The sequence below is a fragment of the Lissotriton vulgaris genome, chromosome 2_1, assembly GCF_964263255.1.
Source record: "Lissotriton vulgaris chromosome 2_1, aLisVul1.2, whole genome shotgun sequence".
Lineage (NCBI taxonomy): Eukaryota > Metazoa > Chordata > Amphibia > Caudata > Salamandridae > Lissotriton > Lissotriton vulgaris.
In genome coordinates this window covers 783,133,917-783,160,901 of record NC_141687.1, presented here as the reverse complement: position 1 = coordinate 783,160,901, position 26,985 = coordinate 783,133,917, and the positions used below count along the sequence as shown (strand labels likewise).

General features: G+C 45.0%; 1 protein-coding gene across 1 annotated transcript in view; it reads right to left on the bottom strand.

Annotated features, from left to right (window-relative positions):
- RAPGEF4 (Rap guanine nucleotide exchange factor 4) overlaps positions 1-26,985 on the bottom strand; it is a 1,206,373-nt gene that overhangs the window by 1,037,703 nt on the left and 141,685 nt on the right. The window contains exon 2 of the mRNA XM_086956142.1: positions 4,861-5,003. Coding sequence (XP_086812268.1) covers positions 4,861-5,003 — 143 coding nt within the window. The remainder of the gene's footprint in view (positions 1-4,860; positions 5,004-26,985) is intronic.

The following is a 26,985-nucleotide window of genomic DNA, read 5'->3' as shown; positions in this document are numbered from 1 at the left end:
AGGAGGGTGTGTACCATTCCTCACATGGGATACCGTAGCCAGAGCTGACTCCCAGTTTCCCGTTATGATTTTATTCATGCCCTTGCAGCGTATATGCCTGGGAGAGGGACCTTTTGTGCCCCTGATAGGGGTGGTAAAAGAACTTAGTTTGAACTCAATCAGCCTGTTATCAACCCAACTAAGGGGCTGAACTGCCTCAATAACCAGATTCTTTTGGTTAGTGAATATGTCGTCCAGAGTGTGACCGGCTGTATGGGTTGGAGAATGAACCAACTGCTCACAACCAAGGGTTGTCATAAGATCTAAAAAGAGAGCTGAGTCATTGTCTGCGAACTTAGATTGTGGACCGGGCGGGCGGTATATCAAAAGGCCTGAAAAGATGCAGTTCTCAGATACCTTAATCCCAAACAAGGCTGCCTCCAATAGGATGCCTGGGTCATTCTCCATGGGGCTAAGGGTACAACTGAACATGTCTTTAGCAACTAAGGCCAGGCCACCTCCTCTATGACCTAAACGGTCGCATTTGAGAATAATGTAACACTGCATCTACCAAGTCGGAGTCAGGGTCATCTCTAGACCACGTCTCTGTGATAAAAAGGCAGTCCAGGTTAAGTGTTTGAATGGTCAAGGCAATTTCTAATTTATGTTTGGGCATGGAACGAGCGTTGAATAAAACTCCCCTGAATAAACCTAGCCTTAGTCCCCACTTTGGTCTCAGCCCCTGTCCAGCTCTCTTCCCCCAGCACCCGGGCCCTACTGAGAGAGCCCGAAACGGAGGCCACACCATTGATAGGGCTTACAGTGCTCAGCCTCCCCTGTAAATAAGCTAAACTTCTCCACACATGCCTCATGCTGGGCCTCAGGGGGTAGCTGAAGAAGTTGGGCCCTTGAGTAAGTTCTTGGCCAAGCGCCTTTGTCCCTAGAGTCAAAACGGGCAGCATACCTGGCCCCTGGTGCAGTCCAGGAGTGGACGGGACCAAACAGGCTTGTCCTAGGCGTGTCTTCGCCGTGCTCCTTGCGCGCCCCTTGCGCGCCCCTTGCGCACATGGTATTCCATCTGCTTAAGTACCCCAAACCCAGAAGTTCTGAAAAGCTGGACCGCCAACCACCAAAATGGCAGACAGCTAGGGGGCAAAGTGCAAGTAGAGAGGAACTCTCGCCGCTCAAACAGGAAGAACCGGCGGTGGACCAAAGAGTCATGAAAAGTAAAAAAGAAGGTAAGATTCCCCTTAGAAGTGAGGGGGGAATAGAATCACACACCAGCACAATGTAGGAATAATGAAAGAAGAAATAGAACTGCTGCCAGTCTCAGACGTCAACTAACAAAGTGTTTACCTGAGACGCCTAAAATGTATTTAAAAATATATTTAAAAAGCAATACCACACAGGCAGTCACAAAAAGATGTAAATTATGAGAACAGGTATTGAGATTGCAAATTTTTGGCTAATTCTCAAACACTTTCATCCCTCGCCTATGTACACTACACGTTGTAGACAGAGCGTACACTAAGTGGTTAGAACAATTTAGGCTTGTGGTTAAGAAATTTGCACTGTATTTTAAGTTTTAGTATTTTTCTTCAAATAAAAAAATTTTTCTATTAAATATTTCGCTTGGAAACGTTGAGGCCCTTTCATACACTCTATGGCCCACGGTATGCATATACCATTCATGTGAAAGTTGGTCTATCAGGGTATACAATAATGGGAAAATGATGCAGAAAAGAGAACAAATACAAAAAGAGTCCGCCATTGGCAGCATCACTGCTTGAAATATTAAGTCACACTATGCTTAAAAAAATAACTGATTTAGCCATTAAACGAAAAAAAAATAACGTGCTGTATTCCTGGTTACTTCCGATTTATGACTCACATCACATAAAATGATCATTGTGAGCACTAATTTAACAAAGGTTCTATGCCATATTTTTTGGCTGACTGTAGCTTTCAATAGTTGAAGGCATGGAGCAGTGTATTTCCACCTTATACAGTATTAAATGATTGTTTGTCACTGGAACTTTAAAGAATTTGCTGCTTTTCCCTTGAAATGTGAAAGTGTTTGCTGACATCCTTACAGTAATTACATAATGCAACAGATCAAAACACACTAACGTAACACAAAGCAAAATAGGAACACACCATAAGCATAACAAAGCATCAAAACAGAACACAACAACGACAGGGAAACATAATAAATATATGCCAAATGCAGCAAAAAAACAAAACAGCCGAAAAACAATGCAAGACATGATAAACACAAAACAATGCAACATGACAAATTTGCACAAATGTTCTTGTCATATTATAGGCTTTCATGAAAAGGTGGTAAAAGGTATCTGCGCCAACCTCTAGCTAAGTTGTTAATAGTGCAATTCAAAAATTGTAGGAAATGACAATCCTATATGTGATGTTGCCCCATATTTATTCCCTATCTGTTTTGCTGGTGTTAGAACTCTGTGCACTTTAATTCTGCTAACAAGTAGAAAATTGCTTATGCTCTCCCTTTAATTATGGTTGAATTGCCATACTCCTGATAATTAGTATACTTAACTTGCCTATCAGTCCCCAGAATAAGGTACAAAGTGTACCCAGTGTCTGGAAGTTAAATGCAATTAGTGGACTTATTGGGCCATCCACCATGGTGGCAGTGCAAACAGGGCGGCAGGCCTACGATTGTAACCTCACTGTAACAGGGTAAAAAACTGAAATTTAATCTGTCAAAATAACCCTTTGGATAGCCCTAAACCACCTTTTAAATATTAGTAAGTCGTCCCTATGTAGGCCTTGTAGCCCACAAGGTGGGGTGTATGGTATTCAAAATTAGTACATGTAGAAATTTAATGTTAACATGTCCTTACAGTGACTACACCCAAAATAACTTTCACTGTAAAAGAGCTGCCCGGCCCTCAGAAAACACTTAGAAGAGATATCAAAAACTAACTAATACTGTATCTCAGGAATGGGACCAGCTAGAAAAATAATTAGACAACTATTTTAATACTTATGAAAAATCGAATTCAATGGCGAAATCGAATTATTAAGAAATATTAAGGAAAATTAACTTTGAGAAAGTTACCTTTTCCCTGCCTGTAGTTCCTGGAGGCTAATTTGCATTGCATCTTCCACTTCTACTAGCCAGTAATTACCCTTGAATAGTTGTGAAAAAGGTACGCAATGCCTCCTAGGAACAGAAAATAGACTGACCTGAATGGACAGATATGACTCCGCTAACCTCAACAGAATATGCAGAGTGGGTGCTGTGGGAATCCTTTTTTAAACAAAAATTTCAAAACCGTATTGAGTGTCAAATCCTGCTTGAAATGTCAGCTTGGTCCACATATAACACTTGGGGCACACATGAAAGAAAGTCTTTATACATAGGATGTCTATGTTTTTATGTGTGTGTTTCTTTCTGTACGGATTTGTGTATATTGGATGTTAAGGGCATCTGGTGACCAGTTATGGCATCTGATGACCACAAGTGGTATTTAGAGGCCACCTTGGACATATTTCAAAACCTGGACAATTGGCACGCCTCGCAAACAGTGGGCATCCTAACATTCTTCCACTTAATAGGTATCCTCTGGCATCTTGTGGCCACCTCTGGCATCTGAAAAGCATCCATAGCATATAGTAGCCATCCCTGTTTTTGGTGTGCATCACTGACATAATGTGGCCTAATATGGCCTCAACCTCTGTCATTTGGGGCCATTCTTGAACCATTTAATTGCCACAGTAATATCTGATGGCAACCTCTGGTTTCCAAAAGCCATCCCTGGCTTATGGGGGACATTCCCAGTATAGATTGGGCATCCCTTGAATCTGGCAACTACCATTGATATCTAATAACCAATCATGACTTCAAGTGACGTACCACCTGGTGGACAGTCCATGTAATGGAGGACCACCCATGCTATCTGGCGGACAAATCTTCACCATTGGTAGAAAGCCTTGCCTTTTCATTGGCACCTAGCCCATGGTAGCCACCCCAGATTCTGTTGGGCTTTCCAGGTTGCATAATGTGGGCATTCCTGATATTGGATGGTCACACCAGATATCTAGTGGTCACACATAATATCTGTTAGGCATTCCTTGAATAAGGTGCTCACCTGCCACTGTGGGTGCTTATGCCTGGCATCTGGAGAGCATCCATCTGATGATGACATACATATATATGAAAGGCAATGCTGGTCCTTTGGGGGAAGCAGTAAATGTGACTACCTAATGAAACTAACAAGGTGATATTTGGAAATCAAACTAGGTTATTTAAAAAAGTGAAAAACACATTTTTGGATAGAAAAATAGATTGTTATCAGAAAATAGTAATCTTTCGTTTAGGGGATAATGAGAACATGTGACAAAAATAAAAGTCATATACATGAGAGCAAAATGTGTGTATTTTCAGAAAATATTTTTTCAGCAAAAATGTTACTTACCAATGAGAAACGGGTATCTGAAGGTAAAAAATACTGTATTTTCCAAAAACAAGAAACTTGAATTTGTTGTCAAACTGATTACTGATATTTAATTAATAATTCATTCTAAAATGGGACATCAGGGGAGTATTTTCCACTATAGAGCTAATACTAAATGCAAGAGCTGCTGAATGAAAATGTCATTCATAATGGGTGATTATACATTTTTTGCCCACTGCCAAAATGGTCATGATTGAGGACTCCATAATCCAGAGCACAGGATTATGTGCTACCACCAAGTTCAAGAGCTAAAGAGATTAGATGATGGCCGGGACTACTTTCCATCCGCATGATTACATCGAGCTATTTCCAATATACCTTTTCATATATGTTTAAATGAAGCAATTCACACGTAAGTGGAATGAATCAAACAAGAAGACTCACTCACAGGTAACTCCTTTCTCCAGATTTTCATAATATCCACAAAAGCATATTTGCTGCAGAAGAATGTGATGAAATCTCTCAAATGCCTTTACTTCTTTCAGGCGTGTAAAGATGATGTCTACATCTTCACTCGAGCGTTCAAATGGTCTACAAAAAAGAGCATTGTTAACACATTCTTGTAGTGAAATGAGCAAAACAATTGTAAATATTCAAGAAGTCAACATTAGCCTCTGGTTTTGCACATTAATCTTTCATTTTATCCTTAAAAAACAAATCACAATTTCCATCTTTTTTATCACAAAACATGCACTGGAGCACATTCAATACTCATACCACGACTGCAGGAGTCTCAGGGGACTCACGTCTTCTTCCCCATGTCACATAATTTTGCATTATCTGTCAGTGGGGTACTGGGCTGTACTGGAAACGCCTGCACTGTCTAATCTGTTAAAAATATAAGTACAGGGGCAATAAGTATTCTTAGTAGCCTACCGCTAGTGCTGCCGAAATCCAGGATTCCAAAATACCAAAGCTTTCTCCATCTTATGCCGTTTTCTTCCTTCACCTTGTACTACCTGCCTCTTTAAATCACTCTTGCTGGTTCTTTTTATTTTCATTTATGTTTTCTCCTTTTGCCACTGCTTTCCTATGTTTCTCTTCCACTTTCAGTCAAAGTAAAATGGGGAAAAATAAGCCCTGGTCCACAAAAATTAATGTTGGTGCCTAGCATCCCCATAAACACTGTCACATTGGAGTTGCGGTGATAGGGAGACAAGTTAGGGAGACCCAGTGGTGTAGCTAGACCTACTGCCACCTGGGGCAACCCCTAAGTTTTCAGCCTGGGTGCAGGTAATCGCGGGGGACGGAACTTGTTCTGGGGGGAGGAAACCAACTATATGGCTGCTGTCCATATTTACCAGCTGTGCGAGTCTCAGTAAAGAATGATGCATTTTAAACTCTGCAGAAAGCAAAACGCTTAACTGTGTCAATAAATGTTTAAAGTTGTATAGTTGGAATAGACTAGTTCCTGGTGAAAGTTTAAGTTCTGTATTTGTTAAAAAGAGAGAATGTATTAAGGCTATTAAGTGTGCTGATTAATTGGGAATGGAAATATTGCACACATTGTTGCGTGTTTATCTAGGTTCCTGATCGATACTGTGACCTTATGCCCCTATTCGGCTATAAATCCATTTATTGCCTATATTGGCATAACCGTTCAAGTGCGATATTCAGAAAGTCATCTCTGGCCTCACACGAACAGAGCCACATTCCAGAATAGTTCTCTGCCACTTCCTTTGCAACCAATTAGTGCAATGACAGAGCAGAAGTCACTATCTGATATTCCTAGATTAACACTCCGAGTTCTTCAACAAGATAAAAACTCAGCAAACCTGGAAATCCCTGCTTGCTGTGTTTTGATTAGTAATGGAACTCTAATGAGCAACTGATAGCTATCACTTCCTAGTGACATCTTTAATTGACGTCTTATGTCCAGCAAACTTGCGTCAAACCAGGCACCTGTCAGGTATAAATACTACCAACGTTGCCTTAAGCAATTGCTGGTGTCCCATTGCTGTTGTATGCTGTATGCAGTACGCTGATGCTGCTGCTGCCCCGCTGCTGTTGGTGAAGCTACTGATACCATTATCGCTGCTAAAGCGCGAACGATGGTGTGGTGAGCTTAGGAGCTGAACAGCCGTCCCTCTGCGAAGAAGCCCAGCAGATGCCAAGCTGCCCGCGGACGCTGTTCCCCCTCCTCCTCCTCGACGCGCTGAAGAGAGACGCTGCCTTTCTCCTGCAGAGAAATCCAGCTCCAGCGTTTCTAGTCTGCCCTCGCGGGTGACTGGGATACCGAGACCCCCTGAAGGAGATACCAGACCTCCATCATTCTATTCAGAGGTATGGTGTTGACTAAACCCTTAGAAGAGAATTCTTGAAGCAAACCTTGGCAAAACCAACTTAACTTAAGCTACTTACTTACTCCCCTTCCACGTGTTAGGCTTAGGTCAGGCACACTGGGGTAGGCGTGGTTAGAAGCACCAGTTGAGTATTTTAGCCTAATGTATATATGACTGTATATATGTTTTATTACTTTTAAACCATTGTATGGCTAAGAAACCATATCAATGCTTTTACAGTATTATTTCGCAATACTTATCTTACTGTACGTACTTTTTATCATAACAAGTCTTGCAATTGTGGCAATACATTTCTCTTGTATGAGAAGAAAGACTGTTCAATAAATGTTAACCCTTTATTGACAAACGCCCGTCTCTCTATTCTCTACATCTCATGAAAGTAAACTGCACTAACCTGACTGAGTAAAATAACTGTCTATTGTTTCACACGACCCTAGAGATTGACTCTTAATCTGAGGAGCAAAGTTGTCATGTTGCACGGTTGTTGGAAAGCTGAATCCCTTCTTGTCTGTGCCAGGGAAGCTGATCACTTCCTATGCAGAGAAGAAAGTTTCCAGTGACCTCTGAGCTAGTTGGTAACAAACCCAATTAAGTTTAGCATAGTCAGTGGAGGCCTGGAAGATCCGCACTTCTACGTCGATACTACTGTTTATGTTATTCCAATGCGCAGGGCCTAGTGGGAAACTAGGAACTACACTACATGGCGCCCAAACGTTTGGTAAGGCGATAAACTAACGCACAACGTTAGAGTAACTCAGTCGTGCATATTTCACACAGACCCCTTTCTCCCGTAAATACTCCAATAGACGTCTGGAGTGGGTGAAAGGTTAAAATCCGCCCGAACTCAGTAGGAAGAGATTCCTATGTAAAGCTCTGGTTTATTCAACGTTGAAGGATACAGTGTTCCAAAATATTGTGCACCTAATCTTTGTCTCCTTGGAGACCTACTCTGCAAAGCCTGCATTTATAAAAAATGACAGACAGTAAAGAAGAAAGGGAAGCAGTTAGACTGGCAACCCTACTAATAGAGGAAGACTCGAGTCTCCTACAGACTGACCCGGATGCTATTATCATCCCGGTCCACTTAAGAAAATCTATAACTTTAAAACTTATAGAGAACGGACTGACACCTCAAGGTGGTACAGTAATTTTCGTGATAGAGGCTCACGAATATCGGCAGACAGAGGTATTCTATTCATGGATAAACTTTCCAGCGGCAAACGCTACAACAAAAGAGTGTCACTATTACAAAATAGAGGAACCTCCGGAAGAGTACGCTCCTTTCGAGGAGATTGAAATGCCACTTAAATTTTAAGAGCACCTGCTCTGGTTTAATGGCGCCCTAAAACACAATGATCACATTACCAGGCTCGGTCCACTAGGTAGACCAGGAGCAACGTGGCCGGTTCTAGCCGGCTACACACCACATCCGGACATTGTAAAAATGTCTAAAGAAGAGCTGTTAGTACAGCTAAAAACATTAATAAAAATACATAGGCAACTAGTCCAATATGTAATGCGGACTGCAACAGTCCAGCCAGCTGTTAATGTACCACAGCTGACCCCTCATCAGGGGAACACTAATAAAATCACACCACAGAACATACAGTCATGTCTTGGTAAAACACCCGTAAAACGGAAACAAATTCCTTTCTGGTTAGCACAGAAAATCACTCAAATAGAGGCAGTATTTCCTGATACTACCCCTATTGAGAAACACAGAATCTTGACAATCTGCCTTCCTATGGGAATCGCACCACACATAGAGGACTGCGACACTTGGGGTACAGTCTTTGCTTCCATTTACACAAAAACACAAGGTGTTCCGTCTATGGCGGTAATACCAGAAGTGCTAAAACAGATTCAGAATGAATACGGTCCAGAGCCCGCTTTAACTCTTGGTATGAAATTACTGAAAGACTTCAAGCAGGTCTCGGCTATATTATCAGCCAACATAAAGGGAGAAGCAGCATCTGTGGCGATTCGCCAGAAGTTGAAGGAAACAGATATAAAAGATCAGCCAGTTGAGCTTGCCAAAATCATAGAAAAATGCTATGAAGAATTAGGTAGAGACAGCTTGGGTGGGAAACCAGTAAAGCCCCAACTGCTCGAAAACCCTGAAAAATTATTTATTAAAAATAATTTAAACACTCCTAAAAAGACTGGGATGGAAATAAACAATCCACTCCCAAGGAAAAAGTTTTCCAGTCCAGAGGAAGGTCTCCTCGACGGAGGGAAAGAACTCCGACTCGAGAACACCAGTCTCCCCAGAGGGAGCCCTCTGAGAAAAGATATAACCTTAGAAATAGGGATAATCTGAAAAAACCTGATAGATATCAAAGTATTGATACACGTCCCTCTCGATCTTTTCCACAGAACTCGGAAAGAAGAGGACGGTCAGACCCAGGAGAGCACACCAAGTCCAAAGACAAGGAACCTGCTCAGAGTAAAAAATCTCAATTTTCAAAAAAGAAGGTAGCCAGTATTAGAGTAATCAACCATGCCGAGAATACTGAGGACACAGTTGAAAAACGGGGAGTGGGCATTGACAATGTTGGACAGTGCAGCAGAAATCAGTATAGCGCACAAGATCTTGATGAGTCATCTGGAGACAGTGGACACGAATGAATACATTCAGGTTGAAACTGCCGACACCAGACTTAGCGAGCCCCATAAGATATACGAAATTACATTGCGTATAGAGGGTGATAAGACTAGGAAAATAAGAGGTCTATTTTGAGATAAGCTCTCAAAAGGCTATGATATTCTGTTAGCTGAAAAAGATTGCCCCCCGGAGTTTGTCAGGGAGTGCCCTCGTGGCGAAGAAGTGATTATGCCTGCCTTCTCGAATCACATTCCGATTCACAAAAAATATACTTATGCAAGGAAATGGGCAGTAGCCCAGGCACCTGCATTATATAGAAATCATGTAGGATGGGATGAGGACTTGACTCCTCACAAAATCCAATTAAAAAGTGAACCAACTGCCCAACGGCAGTATCCCATTAAGCAAGAAGCTAAAAAACAAGTCAGGGAGATTTTAGATCAACTTGAATATCAGGGGGTGATTGAAACATGCACCTCTCAAATGAACAATCCTTTGTTTCCTGTCTCCAAGCCAGACAATTCATATCGTCTAGTTTTGGACTACAGACATCTTAATACATATTAGCAAAAACAAAATTAGATACACGTGATAACCCACGCGATCTTGTAATCCGAGTCATCCCAGGAAGATGCGGATTCACGTACCTAACCTCTAATGAGGGAGAAAAGGTACCAATTTCAATTAAATCTCACTTGTACACACAAGCAGAAAAAGCATTCATTCTCACAGAAAGAACTGTGAAAGCAGTGCAAATCGCATTAGCAAATGAAAGAGAACTAGCACACGGCAAACGGATTAATATCCTCACAGCGGAATCCGCCTTCGAAGCGCTATTCAGCCCAGTAAACCTGCTTACAGTGTCACTGGATCCGAAATGGATACAGTGTGTAGATTCTCTAGGAGCGGAAGACGTGAAATACTATTTCGCCCCGCAATTCAAAGAACTGAATGATTTAGAATATGAAGAAGAATATCCTCTGCCAATCGAACTTCTGCCTCTCCCACAATACGCCTGTATAATCTATACAGATGGATTTGTACAGCATTTCAACGTAGAGAGCAAATCCTACGATGCAGCATGTACGATCATTAAAGGTCGTTGGCTGTGCGGTAAATTCAGACCAAAAGTAACAAAAACTGAATCTGTAAGAAACTGTTCGGTTCAGAGAACTGAAATCAGATGTTTAAAGATGGCGCTCGAAAATGCAGAATGTGAATTCCCGACACTTATCGTGTGTGATTCTCATTTTTGCGTCAACTCTTACAACAATAAATTGCAGAGGTGGGTTTAAAACGATTACAAAGATGACAGGTGCCACAATAAAGCATAAATTGCTCTGGAAAAGGGTAGCTCTTTTATACAAAGAACTACAAAAGACTCACGTGATTCACGCACAGAGTCTTCAACGTGATGGCGTTCACGTTGCAGGGAATTCATTGGCTAATACAGCCACAGCGGAAGCAACTAACCCGGCTTCCGTAGCCACAAAAAAGCGTACAGAAAAATACATAGACGGGGAAACCATGCTGGCAGTAAAAACGACCGTAAAAGGCGACTGTGCAGCACTACCCGTAAACTATCCACTCAATTATGCATACATAATAGATGCAAACTCCGTTCCTTTTGCTCGAATCCCTGGAGTGGGGGACAGAGTAATTCCAAACAGGAGCAGGAGGGGCTTCCTCTTACTGGAAGCACACATGGGGTTGGGTCTGAGACACCAAACAATTAAGGTTTCTCTGAAAGAATTACAATCAGAGTACTGGTGGCCAGAAATGAGCATAGATATTCAATGTTTTGCTCAAAATTGTGAAAACTGCAACAGAGATCGCAGTAATGAACAGGCCAGTGTAGTTTCAGGATCCCTGCTAGACAGCATAAGACGGTCTATCTGCGCAATCAAAGAAGAGAAGCGCGTCCCAGTGTACACAGTTAAGGCTAAACACACTTAAAAAACTGTAGCCTCCAGCGCTCGGCTGACGCTAGATCGGTTATAAAAGATCTGCGAGTCTTTATCGGCACATACGCAATTACCACGTTCCATTCTGACCAGGGTCCTGCTTTCAGCTCTCGAGCCTATAAGGAGGCCATGGCCAGCATGGGAATTGGGTTGCGGTATTCTTGTCCGTCACACCTGGAAGGGAATAGTGTGGTAGAAAGAAAAAACCAAGACATAAAGCGATCTATAACAGCGAAGGTATTAGGTTCAGGCGCTGGGTGGGTCAAACATTTAATAGGTGTCCAGACTAGTCTTAATAACTTGCCAAGAAATTCTCTAAAAGGTTTCAGCCCATACGAACTATTGTTCGGAATTAGAATGAACATTCAGGACCTCGATAGTCAGATGTCAGTGGTACAAGAAAAAACAACAGACTTTGACATCAAAGATCGTTTGGCTGTTTTACAGGAACTGAATGAAACAAGAAAATCCTTAAGCAACACAAAGTTAAAGCAACAGCCATCTACCACTGACGAGGCACCACAAGCAACAGCCCCAGCAAGGCCTGTCTGGATTCCAAAGATTGGGGATCTAGTCAGAGAAAAGATCGCGGTGAAGAAGGAATTTGGGCCTTTTTACAGAAAAGCAGTACCTGTCTTGGCAGTCACCGGAACAAGATCAGTAGTATTACCGCCCCTTGCTGGTAAAAAGGAGAACAGAGTTGTGTCTATCGACCTGGTAAAACCACAAGCATGTGGCCTATAATCAACAGTAGGCCCAGTGGACTCCCAAGAAACAACAGAATACCCAAACTTGCAACAATCAAAGAGGTTCAAACTGAAAGACTAATCACATTCGATCAGCCTGCAGTGCACAGAGAAGGACTATGCAATAATGCCATGGAACTCGTGCCTCTTGAGACACAGATTGAAACAGTTCGTCAAGAAACACCAGTCTACAATAATGTGGCATCAGAAAGTGCTACCGAAAGACAGATTGAAAGAACAATCCCAACAATTGACAGAACTGCCTCTGGTTATTTCATCAACTTCGACAACTTCTCTGAAGATCAAACCGACCCCGAAGTGATGCCAGAAACAAAAAAGTATTCTAAAGAAAATACAACAGGACTCCTTCAACAAATCAAAGAATTATATCTGGATTCACCGTTGATTGAGCATTGGATTATTTCAGTGGTATTCATCCTCCTACTATGCCTAATTTTAGTTTAAATTTTAGGAAAGTTTATTACAATTGAATGGACACAGCAAGTCAGAACATCAACCTAGTCCTCAAACCACACAGATCATCACACGTGAAGAAAAGAGAACTGTCAACAGTAAATGTCACAGCAATTCCAATACCTGGTGGGGTAGTATGGGAGAAAACTGACTATGAGATCTATGGTCCGGTCGAAATCCTGAAGTATCCTCATCAACTGAAGGTTTCCTTGAGTGACTTTGTAAAACCTAGTACATTCTCTGATGATTGGGACTTTAACAGTATTAATGACATGATGTCTGATTTAGTAATGTCGGCTAGATTCACAGAACATGATTATTTACAAGGTTCATCTAGTTATGAGCAGCTATTCTGCTACACACATTATGGCGATCATTACTTGCATAAATCTGCACAGCCTAGAAATGTTTTTATGTATAATCAATGGGAACATTGTGCTACACCACCTAAAAGCAGTTCTAAAGCATTTTTTGAGAAATTCAAATACTTCTCAGGGTTTAACACTAGTGATGCAGAAACGTTTTATTACAAACTGTTAGATAAAACAGGAATGAAAACAATGCTGACAAATTCTAAATTGATATATTCAGAAGCATTTTATGAAAAAATGATGACATTTGGTTTTGATTATTGGAAAAATAACATTGAAACGAAAACAATTTGGGGTACAAAAGATTGGCAGGTACAAGGCCTTGAAGCACTATTCAGAACCTACATGATACCAGAACAAATGATGTTTTTAAATGACACAATACACCAAACATCCTGTCTTGGCCTAGCTAAGATCAAAAACCTTAAAACACCGTCTATACCAAAGCCAATACCTGAAAATATAACTGCAGATATTGAGTTAGACGTTTCACAAATTTTACATTTTAACAGAACACATCCTGATTGGAAAAAGTGGTTAATCTGGCCTATTGACACAAACAGCTGTCAAGATAGATTCCTGAATAAAACACAGGGGCTAAAAATGACCAGACTAGACCCGAGATACTCCCAGAGACAACATCCAGGGTTAATAACAACATACAGTGTAGGGAAACTCTGCCTTGAATGGCTAACATCATCCACACTGGCTGAAATTAAGCAACACTTGTCTTTACTAAAAGATGGTGCTGATTTGCGCGATTTCATTCTTGGACCACGCAAACAGCGTCAAAAGCGTTTCATAGCGACCAGTATCTATGCTGCTTACAACGAGGTTTGGAAAGCAAACAAATTGAAACAGCTGAAAAAATACGAGAAATTGATCGTATTAATTTGGAAAAATCACTTTCTGTAGTGGACAATGGGTTAATGACTCTGTCTTCCAGAATATATTCGTTGGACAATATTGTATCTTCTGCCTTTGATGTGATAGATAGAGACTTGCTAATGTTACAGCATGGCCAGTCACAATTACGTTCTATTATACAATTAGGCTGGACGCTGCAAAATCTTCGTTCAGGCTATGTGCCTTGGCGTTTAATCAACACTACGTCATTATTTTCCAATTTTAACCTTACTGATAAACAGATCAGTTTGGCACAGAAAGGAGCAGACTATACAATCCTGAGCATCGAGAAACTTGAGAGATTACCATTGACAATGTCAGAGAGTCCTGTCATTGAATGGATAATACACGGAATTATCACTATTCCGATAACAACTTTCCGATTTAAAAAGTGCCTTGAATACATACCTACTGGCCAGTATGAACAATTGGGTAAAGGATATGTAAAATCAGAATGGAAATTACCATACACACATTCTTGCTATAGTGACAGCGACAAAAATGTATTTCTTAGTGGTGACAACTGTAAACATTCACTGAGCGGTGCACTTTTGTGTCAGGGTATTAATTTACATGGAGCATGTGATGGAAATTCAAACAACCTTTCATGCCACCAGCTAGTCACACCTGCAACTCAGATAGAGCCCTTCTTTATGCAACTCGCAAACGGGAGTTACATTCTTAGAACGGATCACAGATGTTGTGGCCTTGTGCCAGGGAAAAGTTATCTAGTAAGCGTAACATCCATGGTCAAATGCTGTATGCAAGCATTGTTTCCGAGTGGGCCTGCAGACACAGTGACTCCCATCTGGCCTCGTCTGAATCTCTATTCTATACGAATTGATACTTTAAGCAAAATGAAGTCTGTGCTTTTGCAGACAACAGTGCCTATAACGTCATCAAAAGAGACGTATGATCTTCTAGTTGCAAGGACAGCTACTGAAGTTCATGAACTTTTATCAACAAATTGCCCCGTGCATTTCGTAGAAATGCTTAGCCAACTCCTTAACATGTCTAGTGCCACAGGCATCCCAGGCATATTTAAGACGATTTTTACGGGACTGCTAACACCTTTTCAAGCAATTTTGGGAATCGTTCCTAATTTTGTTCACTCTGTTTTTGGCGGCATACCCTTATTTTTGGGAGTTGTAGCAGGGATTTTATTTTTGTCCGTCCTGCTTCGTTATGGCAAGCCAAAGCTCAGACATAGCTCCCATGGGAATGGAAGAGACAATCCTAGCAATGCGCTACCGGGACAGGATAACTAACGTCCTTGGATTGGCCAGGCTGAGAGATCTAAACATGACCTGGTTCCTTTCATTCAGACCTATATGGCAGAACTGTATCTTACCGGTACTTCGATGTATGCTATGCGGAGATGAGTGCGTGTTGGACATCTGTCTTTCACTTCCATCAGCAGTACCAATGGACGTCGATACTTTGCTCAGTCCAATAACGGCTCACGCATTGTGTTGTCCCCAGCGGCTACCAATCCTGATGACGGCATTCATTGAGACTCCTGTGCTACGACTAGGTGGTAACAGTGGAGCGAGTGACAAAAGCAACATCACCCAGGTACGACCTTCTGTGAGCATTGCTGCTCCTGACTATGATGACAGCAATCATTCTCACACCTGCCAAGTTACAGCACTATCGAATTTGGTTGAACTGCCACCTGATTTTGTAGACCAATTCTTTGAGAGCCTGTCTGATACGATGTTCTCACCCATACAGAAATAATAACTTTGGAGAAGCTTTCCGACACACAGCGTTCCCATGAACTCTGAATTCGGCCTTCAGTTTTGATCAACAAAAACTGTTAAAAGCGTTGGAACTCTATTTCCCCGTTCAAGCAATTAATTCTTTTGAATTGAACATTTTTAATATTGACCTTTTTTTTGGCACGAACAATTCTTTGCTTAAGGTAAAAACTATTCTTAGAGAACAGAAGCTTCAAACTTCTATTTCTAAACACATCTAGAGACATAACAACCTTACATCAGCCTCTAGCACATGTTATTGCAATGCATTTATATGTGATGATTTATCTCGCCCTTCTACTGTTCAGAGATATTTCATGTGTAATTCTTTTTGCATAATCGTTCATTGATTTCATATGCAATAATTTTTGAATGACTTCTATGCTTCAAAAACGTACAGTACCTAAATTTCACGTATTACATTATACGCCTATTTCGAATGCATTTATGTATTTTGGGGTGGGCAATGTTGCACATGCATCTAATTGCTCTAGTTTTAGTAATTTGATGGACATGAAACCGTGGAGTGGGTGTTGCGTGTTTATCTAGGTTCCTATCGATACTGCCCTGAGTGGTTCGCTCCCCTGTCTCTCTGTCTCTCTGCCGAGACACGGTATCGTAGAAGCTGTGCTGCTTTGCATATCACTGTGCCATTGTTTTTTCGCCTGCAATTTAAATTGTGTTTGCCTCGCTTGCCTGTACCATTTCTGCATTGTAATTTGCTTTTTGCGCGATATCCCCCGGCGACCTGCTCTGCTCCCCCCTCCATTTTGTCCCTGTTGTTGTTGTTGTGCTTCCTGAGCCCGCCCCGCCTCCCAGCTGAGCCGCCCTCCCACTACCTATTTACGGCGCCCCCGGACCTCGTAGCGCTGTGACCCCTCATCGCCTCTGCCCTGAGTGGTAGCTCCCCTGTCTCTCTGCCGAGACACGGTATCGTAGAAGCTGTGCTGCTTTGCATATCACTGTGCCATTGTTTTTTTCGCCTGCAATTTAAATTGTGTTTGCCTCGCTTGCCTGTACCATTTCTGCATTGTAATTTGCTTTTTGCGCGATATCCCCCGGCGACCTGCTCTGCTCCCCCCTCCATTTTGTCCCTGTTGTTGTTGTTGTGCTTCCTGAGCCCGCCCCGCCTCCCAGCTGAGCCGCCCTCCCACTACCTATTTACGGCGCCCCCGGACCTCGTAGCGCTGTGACCCCTCATCGCCTCTGCCCTGAGTGGTTCGCTCCCCTGTCTCTCTGCCGAGACACGGTATCGTAGAAGCTGTGCTGCTTTGCATATCACTGTGCCATTGTTTTTTCGCCTGCAATTTAAATTGTGTTTGCCTCGCTTGCCTGTACCATTTCTGCATTGTAATTTGCTTTTTGTGCGATATCCCCCGGCAACCTGCTCTGCTCCCCCCTCCATTTTGTCCCTGTTGTTGTTGTTGTGCTTCCTGAGCCCGCCCCGCCTCCCAGCTGAGCCGCCCTCGCCCCTCCCCCTCCACTATCCATATATGACAGTTGTTCCCGCACGCAGCGTTCACGCGCAGCGACCGCGCCCCATTCGCGCCGAAGGTGCGCCAAAGGTAAGCCCGTCTACGCCCGTCCGCGCCAAGCCCGCGCCCAGCGCCAGACCCCCTGCCCCTCGCGCTGCCCAGCCCTCCCGCATTACCTACGATGCCGCCGCCCTCCTAGCCCTTAACCCCCGGTCGCGCCCCCAACTGCGTCCAAGCCGCTCCTGGACACACCCATGGACCTTTCTCATGCTACTCCTGCAAATTCATCGGCACCGACAACATCTCCGCTATGACCACACCACAGATTCCCGACCCTAACCACCTACAATGCATCCTTCTCAACACCCGATCGGTCCACAGACACGCCATTGACCTATGGAATCTACTAGACACCATCTCTCCAGACGTCGCCTTCCTAACAGAAACATGGATGAACGCTTCCTCCGCCCCAGACATCACCATTGCCATCCCTGAAGATTATAAGATCACACGCAAGGACCGTACCGGCCACACAGGAGGAGGAATCGCTATCGTCCATAAAAAATCAATCCACATCTCAACCAGCTCTGACGTCAACCTCGCCAACTCTGAACACCTTCACTTCCAGATCCACATCGACCCCAAGACCACACTCAGAGGCACCCTCCTCTACAGACCACCAGGACCCAGCGCAAAATTCAGTGAAGACATCACGGACTTCATCACTCCACACGCGCTCCCCTCCAAAGATTACATCCTTCTGGGAGACCTCAACTTTCACCTTGAAAAGAACAGCGACCGCAACACCACCACCCTCTTGGACAACCTCGCCAACCTCGGACTAAAACAACTGGTCACTTCCCCCACCCACATCGCAGGTCACACACTCGACCCTATCTTCACCTCCAGCAATCATGTCTCCTTCAGCCACACTACGGATCTCCTCTGGACTGACCACAGCTGCGTTCACTTCACCTACAACAAGCCGAAACCCATCAACCACCCCCAACCAACTCTGCAAAGAAAGTGGAACAAAATCACCATCGACCAGATCTCCTCATCGCTCCTTCTAAACACCCCAGCCCACTCTTCTAACCCAGACCAAGCCGCCACCAACTTCACGCCTAAGGTTATCCAACACCGCCGACATCCTAGCACCACTGAAAAAACGTCAACGCAAACCTGGCAGCAAGAAGGCCTCATGGTTCAACGATGATCTTAAGAAGTCCAAGAAACTCTGCCGCTCCCTTGAAAAGGCCTGGAAAAAAGACCCAACCACTAGCACCAAGGACGCCTTCAAAAACGCCACCCGCACACACCACCAACTAATCCGAAAGGCCAAGAAAACAACATTCAAGGATCGACTAGACAACAACGCCCACAACAGCAAGGAACTCTTCAACATCGTCAAGGAATTCACCAATCCCTCGGCCAACTCCAATGACATCACCCCCTCTCAAGCCCTCTGCGACTCCCTGGCTTTATTCTTCCACAACAAAATTGTAGACATCCACAACAGCTTCGACAACCAACCCGGAGACCAACCCACCCAACCATATGCTGAACATTCTCCCCCCTTGAACACCCTTAACGACTGGAACCCAATCTCCACTGAGGACACCATCCGCCTGATGAACTCCATCCACTCAGGATCCCCCACAGACCCATGTCCTCACCACATCTTCAACAAAGCAGACTCCGCCATAGCACCGCACCTCCGAGACGTCATCAACTGCTCCTTCAACTCTGCCACCTTCCCGGAAAGCTGGAAACACGCTGAACTCACCGCCCTTCTGAAAAAACCCACAGGGGACCCCACCGAACTCAAAAATTACCGCCCCATCTCGCTCCTTCCTTTCCCGGCCAAAGTCATCGAGAAAGCTGTCAACAACCAGCTCGCCGCCTTCCTCGAAGCCAACAAATCCCTCGACTCCTCACAGTCTGGCTTCCGAACAAAACACAGCACTGAGACCGCCCTCATCGCAGCAACAGACGACATTCGAACTCTACTGGACAATGGAGACACAGTCGCACTCATCCTCCTCGACCTCTCTGCAGCCTTTGACACAGTCTGCCACAGCACCCTTCTACAACGCCTCAGAAACATCGGAATACAAGGAAAAGCACTTGAATGGATCACCTCGTTCCTCACCGGAAGAACCCAGAGAGTCCGCCTTCCACCATTCAAGTCCGAGGCCACTGAAGTCATCTGTGGCGTTCCACAAGGATCCTCACTCAGTCCCACCCTCTTCAACGTATACATAAGCCCCCTCGCGGCCATCGCCCGCCAACACAACCTCAACATCATCTCTTACGCAGATGACACTCAACTGATCCTTTCTCTCACCAATGACCCCAGCACTGCCAAAACTAACCTACACGAAGGAATGAAAGAAGTTGCCGAATGGATGAAACACAGCCGTCTGAAACTGAACTCAGATAAAACAGAAGTCCTCATCTTAGGTACATCCCCCTCTGCATGGGACGACTCCTGGTGGCCGGAAGCCCTTGGAAAAGCACCCATCCCGACAGACCATGCACGGAACCTAGGCGTTATCCTGGACTCTTCACTTTCAATGAACAGACAAGTCAGCGCCGTATCCTCATCCTGCTTCAACATTCTTCGCATGCTCAAAAAAACATTTCGCTGGATCCCCACCGAAACCAGAAAAACAGTCACCCAATCCCTGGTCACGAGCCGACTGGACTACGGAAACACCCTCTACGCAGGTACTACCGCTAAACTCCAGAAGAAACTCCAACGAATCCAAAACGCCTCAGCCAGGATCATATTAGACATCCCGCGTAACGAACACATCTCCGGTCACCTGAAAGACCTCCACTGGCTACCCGTCAATAAGAGGATCACTTTCCGACTGCTAACCCACGCACACAAATCACTCTACGACATCGGACCAGAATGCCTCAACTCACGACTGTCCTTCTACACCCCCTCCCGCCAACTACGTTCTTCCAGCCAAGCCCTCGCCACTGTACCTCGCATCAACAAGACCACCATGGGAGGCAGATCCTTCTCATACCTGGCAGCTAAAACATGGAACTCACTCCCCACTTACCTTCGCCTTACCCAGAACCACCTAGCATTCAGAAAGCAACTTAAAACGTGGATATTTGACAAGTAATCCTCCTCCCCTCCCTAAGCGCCTTGAGACCCTCTGGGTATGTAGTGTGCTATATAAATTCTTTGACTTGACTTGACTTGACTATGCCCCTATTCGGCTATAAATCCATTTATTCCCTATATTGGCATAACCGTTCAAGTGCGATATTCAGAAAGTCATCTCTGGCCTCACACGAACAGAGCCACATTCCAGAATAATTCTCTGCCACTTCCTTTGCAACCAATTAGTGCAATGACAGAGCAGAAGTCACTATCTGATATTCCTAGATTAACACTCCGAGTTCTTCAACAAGATAAAAACTCAGCAAACCTGGAAATCCCTGCTTGCTGTGTTTTGATTAGTAATGGAACTCTAATGAGCAACTGATAGCTATCACTTCCTAGTGACATCTTTAATTGACGTCTTATGTCCAGCAAACTTGCGTCAAACCAGGCACCTGTCAGGTATAAATACTACCAACGTTGCCTTAAGCAATTGCTGGTGTCCCATTGCTGTTGTATGCTGTATGCAGTACGCTGATGCTGCTGCTGCCCCGCTGCTGTTGGTGAAGCTACTAATACCATTATCCCTGCTAAAGCGCGAACGATGGTGTGGTGAGCTTAGGAGCTGAACAGCCGTCCCTCTGCGAAGAAGCCCAGCAGATGCCAAGCTGCCCGCGGACGCTGTCCCCCCTCCTCCTCCTCGACGCGCTGAAGAGAGACGCTGCCTTTCTCCTGCAGAGAAATCCAGCTCCAGCGTTTCTAGTCTGCCCTCGCGGGTGACTGGGATACCGAGACCCCCTGAAGGAGATACCAGACCTCCCTCATTCTATTCAGAGGTATGGTGTTGACTAAACCCTTAGAAGAGAATTCTTGAAGCAAACCTTGGCAAAACCAACTTAACTTAAGCTACTTACTTACTCCCCTTCCACGTGTTAGGCTTAGGTCAGGCACACTGGGGTAGGCGTAGTTAGAAGCACCAGTTGAGTATTTTAGCCTAATGTATATATGACTGTATATATGTTTTATTACTTTTAAACCATTGTATGGCTAAGAAACCATATCAATGCTTTTACAGTATTATTTCGCAATACTTATCTTACTGTACGTACTTTTTATCATAACAAGTCTTGCAATTGTGGCAATACATTTCTCTTGTATGAGAAGAAAGACTGTTCAATAAATGTTAACCCTTTATTGACAAACGCCCGTCTCTCTATTCTCTACATCTCGTGAAAGTAAACTGCACTAACCTGACTGAGTAAAATAACTGTATATTGTTTCACACGACCCTAGAGATTGACTCTTAATCTGAGGAGCAAAGTTGTCATGTTGCACGGTTGTTGGAAAGCTAGGAACTACACTACAACATCTTCTGTTTTTTGTATTTTTGTATTGCATACTTCGTGTGGTGGAGATTATTCTGCTTACAACTGTCTTAGAACAATCAGCATATGGTTTAAGGTGACGAGCATTGTGGTGTACTGCGGGTTTGATGCAGATTTTTGTTTCCACGCAAAGGTAAATGTCCAGCTTTGGACAGATATTTAAAGGCTTTGGGAAAGAGAACCATTTTATGACAGCTTGTAAATTAAAGGAACAAGTGAGTGTGTCACGGTGCAAAAACAAAATGGCCACCAGAACATTCCAGAAGCAACGTTCGCAGCTCACCCACAAGTCCAAGCATCGATATCAATTGAGGCAAATCAACACTGAACACAGTCAATCGGCAGCTAAATCATTGTCAACCAGTTCTCCCGCCTCAGTATCAAGTGAAAGTGAGGAAGATAGTTGTACTATGCCAATGTTTACTTTAGAGAAACGTGCGCACTTCGGACTGGCTGCATGCGAAGAAAAATATCAGGCAAAGAAAAGTTGACATGTCAAAGCACCAAAGTCATACAAACATTGTCCGAGGAGTACAATAAAAACAAATGGTTGTTCAATACCTTTCATCATCAACAGTAGGGCATTGATGAACATAACATCTGAAGAGAAATACAATAGACTATGTACAATGCCCCGACTTATGCCATCAAAAACCAAAGTGTACACATGAGCTGCATCAACATCCATAAACAAGCATTGGAAATGCAATAGGTCTCGCACCATTAGAGTTAGTGCTTTTAGAATTGTTTATGAGTTTTTTTTGTAAATGTTTAGCATTTTTGTTTCCTGTAGCCAATGCAAAAGAATTACAAATAAAAAAAGCCATAAACATTTCTAAAAGCTCTAACTGAAATGGTCTGAGACTTATTGCACTGTGTGAGGGTGAGGTGTTGAAGGTGAGTGAGGGTGAGTGTGAGGGTGGGTGAGGGTGAGTGAGGGTGAGGTAGTGAGGGTGAGTGAGGGTGAGGGGTTGAGGGTGAGTGAGAGTGAGGGTGAGTGAGGGTGAGTGAGGGTGAGGGTGAGTGAGGGTGAGGGTGAGGGGTTGAGGGTGAGGTGTTGAGGGTGAGTGAGGGTGAGGGCGAGTGAGGTGATGAGGGTGAGTGAGGGTGAGTTAGGGTGAGTGATTGAGGGTGAGTGAGGGTGAGGGGGAGTAGTTGAGGCTGAGTGAGGGTGAGTGAGAGTGAGGGTGAGTGAGGAGTTGAGGGTGAACGTTTGAGGGTGAGGATGTGTTTTTTTTTAAAATTGCGAAAATAAGTGCTTTGTTATTTACAATGCCAATAGTTTTATGTTTTGCAAATGTGACACCTATTGTAACACAATATGTGTTGTAGCACTGAGTAGTGTGAGGGTGAGTGGTGTGAGGGTGAAGGGTGTGAGGGTGAGGGTGAGGGGTGTGAGGGTGAGGGGTGTGAGGGTGAGGGGGGTGAGGGTGAGGGGGGTGAGGGGGGTGAGGGGTGTGAGGGGTGTGAGGGTGAGGGTGAGGGGGGTGAGGGTGAGGGGGAGGGGGGTGAGGGTGAGGGGTGAGGGGTGTGAGGGTGAGGGTGGTGCGGGTGAGGGGGGGAGGGTGAGGGTGAGTGTGAGGGGGGTGAGGGTGAGGGTGAGTGGGGTGAGGGTGAGTGGGGTGAGGGTGAGGGGGGTGAGTGTGAGGGAGTTGAGGGTGAGGGGGGTGAGGGTGAGGGTGAGGGGAGGGGAGGGAGGGTGAGGGAGGGTGAGGGGGTGAGGGAGGGTGAGGGGGTGAGGGAGTGTGAGGGAGAGTGAGGGTGAGGGTGAGCGGGTGTGAGAGGGTCAGTGAGGGGGTGTGTGAGAGGGTGAGTGAGGGGGTGTGTGAGGGGGTGTGTGAGAGCGTGAGTGAGGGGGTGTGTGAGAGGGTGTGTGAGAGGGTGAGGGTGTGTTAGGGTGAATGATGGTGAATGAGGGTGTGTGAGGGGGGTGAGGGTGGGGTGTTGAGGGAGTGAGTGTGAGGGTGTGAGGGGTGAGGGTGAGGGTGAGTGGGTGAGTGTTAGGGGGTGACTGTTAGGCGGGTGTGAGTGTTAGGGGGTGTGAGCGTTAAGGGGTGTGATTATTGTTAGGGTGTGTGAGGGTGAGTGAGGGGGTGTGAGTTTTCGGGTGTGTGACGGTGCGTGAGTGGGAGTGTGTGTGAGGGTGAGTGAGGGTGTGCGAGGTGTTGTTACACAGAGGGTGTGTGATGGTGTGTGAGGGTGAGGGTGTGTGAGGGTGAGTGTGAGTCATTGGGAGTGAGTGTGAGTGAGGGGGTGTGAGGGTGTTGTTGTGAGTGTGAAGTGAGTGAGCGTGTGTGAGTGTGATGGGGTGTGAGGGTGAGGGGGTGTGAGTGTGTGTGAGTGTGAGGATGAGTGATGTTGTTTGCGTCTGAGAGTGTGTGAGGTGTAGTGAGTGTGAGAGTGTTGTGATGAGTTTTAGGGGAGCGTGTGTGTGTGAGGGTAAGGTGTTTGAGGATGAGGGTGTGTGTGTGTGAGGGTGAGTGAGGGTGTGTGAGGTGTTGTTAAGCAGAGGGTGTGTGACGGTGTGTGAGGGTGATGGTGTGTGAGGGTGAGTGTGAGTCATTGGGAGTGAGTGTGAGTGAGTGTGAGTGAGGGGGTGTGAGGGTGTTGTTGTGAGTGTGAGGGGAGTGAGCATGTGGGAGTGTGATGGGGTGTGAGGGTGAGTGGGGTGAGGGTGAGGGGGGTGAGGGTGAGGGTGGTGAGTGTGAGGGAGTTGAGGGTGAGGGGGGTGAGGGTGAGGGTGAGGGGAGGGGAGGGAGGGTGAGGGAGGGTGAGGGGGTGAGGGAGGGTGAGGGGGTGAGGGAGTGTGAGGGAGAGTGAGGGTGAGGGTGAGCGGGTGTGAGAGGGTCAGTGAGGGGGTGTGTGAGAGGGTGAGTGAGGGGGTGTGTGAGGGGGTGTGTGAGAGCGTGAGTGAGGGGGTGTGTGAGGGGTGTGTGAGAGGGTGTGTGAGAGGGTGAGGGTGTGTTAGGGTGAATGATGGTGAATGAGGGTGTGTGAGGGGGGTGAGGGTGGGGTGTTGAGGGAGTGAGTGTGAGGGTGTGAGGGGTGAGGGTGAGGGTGAGTGGGTGAGTGTTAGGGGGTGACTGTTAGGCGGGTGTGAGTGTTAGGGGGTGTGAGCGTTAAGGGGTGTGATTATTGTTAGGGTGTGTGAGGTTGAGGGTGAGTGAGGGGGTGTGAGTTTTCGGGTGTGTGACGGTGCGTGAGTGTGAGTGTGTGTGAGGGTGAGTGAGGGTGTGCGAGGTGTTGTTACACAGAGGGTGTGTGATGGTGTGTGAGGGTGAGGGTGTGTGAGGGTGAGTGTGAGTCATTGGGAGTGAGTGTGAGTGAGGGGGTGTGAGGGTGTTGTTGTGAGTGTGAGGTGAGTGAGCGTGTGTGAGTGTGATGGGGTGTGAGGGTGAGGGGGTGTGAGTGTGTGTGAGTGTGAGGATGAGTGATGTTGTTTGCGTCTGAGAGTGTGTGAGGTGTAGTGAGTGTGAGAGTGTTGTGATGAGTTTTAGGGGAGCGTGTGTGTGTGAGGGTAAGGTGTTTGAGGATGAGGGTGTGTGTGTGTGAGGGTGAGTGAGGGTGTGTGAGGTGTTGTTAAGCAGAGGGTGTGTGACGGTGTGTGAGGGTGAGGGTGTGTGAGGGTGAGTGTGAGTCATTGGGAGTGAGTGTGAGTGAGGGTGTTGTTGTGAGTGTGAGGGGAGTGAGCATGTCGGAGTGTGATGGGGTGTGAGGGTGAGGGGGTGTGAGTGTGTATGAGGATGAGGATGAGTGATGTTGTTTGCGTCTGAGAGTGTGTGAGGTGTAGTGAGTTTGATAGTGTTGTGATGAGTTTTAGGGGAGCGTGTGTGTGTGAGTGTAAGGTGTTTGAGGTTGAGGGGGTGTGTGTGTGAGGTTGAGTGAGGGGGTGTGACGTTTTGGGTGTGTGACGGTGTGCGAGTGTGAGTGTTTGTGAGGGTGATTGAGGGTGTGAGAGGTGTTGTTAGGCACAGGGTGTGTGACGGTGTGTGAGCGTGAGGGTGTGTGAGGCTGAGTGTGAGTTATTGTGAGTGAGTGTGAGTGAGTGTGAGTGAGGGGGTGTGAGGGTGATGGGGTGTGAGGGTGAGGGGGTGTGTGAGTGTGAGGGTGAGCGAGGGAGTGTGAGTGTGAGTGAGTTGTTGCGGGTGAGAGTTAGCGTGTGTGAGGGTAATGGTGTGAGGGTTATTGTGCGTGTGTGAGGGTGAGGGGATGAGGCTAAGGCTGTGTGAGGCGGAGGGGTGTTGATGGTGATAGAGTGTGAGGGGTGTGAGTGGGTGCGGCTGTCCCGTGTAGTGAGTGTGAGCTTGTTGTTAGGGGTGTTACTTTTTGAGGGGAGTGAGGGTGTGTGAGTGTGTGTGAGTGTGAGGGGGTGTGAGTGTGTGTGAGTGTGAGTGTGAGTAAGTGGGTGTGAGGCTGAAGGTGTGTGATGGTGTATGAGGGAGATGTTGTGTTAGGGTTATTGAGGGTGTGTGAAGGAGTGTGATAGTTTTGGTGTGTGAGGGTGATGTTATGAGTGTGTGTATGTTAATATTAATTATGTAATATGTGTTGTGTTAAAAAAATGTGATAGATGTTCCCTTTGTATTTCTCCTGTCTTATGTGTATATTTGTATGTAATGTAACTGTGTATGTTTTGTACTAACTGTGTGGTGTTATGTGTTTAACGTGTTTGTGGTTTCCCGTATTAATTTTTATTTTTTAAAAATGGCTGACGCAATGCGTCACCTTGACGTTGGCTATGTTTAGCGGTCTAGTTTTTTTGTGTTGTGAGTGTTTACGTTTTTTGACGTTTATTTCTAGCCAATCGGAGCGCGACGTTTTTGACGTTGCATTCCGATTTGCTTACGTCAACGGTGGAATTCCCCAGAGATCGAGAATGTTGGTGCGCGGAAGGCGTGTTCTTGTTCCTGTGCTGTTGCTGCGTCGTTTGACAGGTAAGAATGTATTCCAATTTTTTTTTAATGTAATGTAATGTAGTCTATATACTATGTTTAAGTTAAAGACTTGAGAAATTTATTTTTTTCGCTCGTAATGTTTGTAAATGTTTGTAATGTAATGTAAATTAAAAGTTTTGTTTTTAATTGTTGATATGTAATGCATATGTTTTCTTAAACTCTAATGTAATGTATTTTTTGCTGTTTTTTGTTATTTGACGTACAAGAGCTGTTATTAGAACTTTGAAGTGCTATTTATTTTTTAATATATTGATGTAAGTTGTGTTAGCATTATTTTTTCTTGTGATGCTGAAGTAGCCGGATTATATGTTATTGACGTATTTGATGTATGAAAGGAAACTTTGTGTATTTGCTGACTTTATTATCCCTAGCAATGTGATGTAATGTTTTTTTTTTTGGCGTTTAGTGAAAGAATATTTTTATTTTCGTAATATGTTTCTTATAT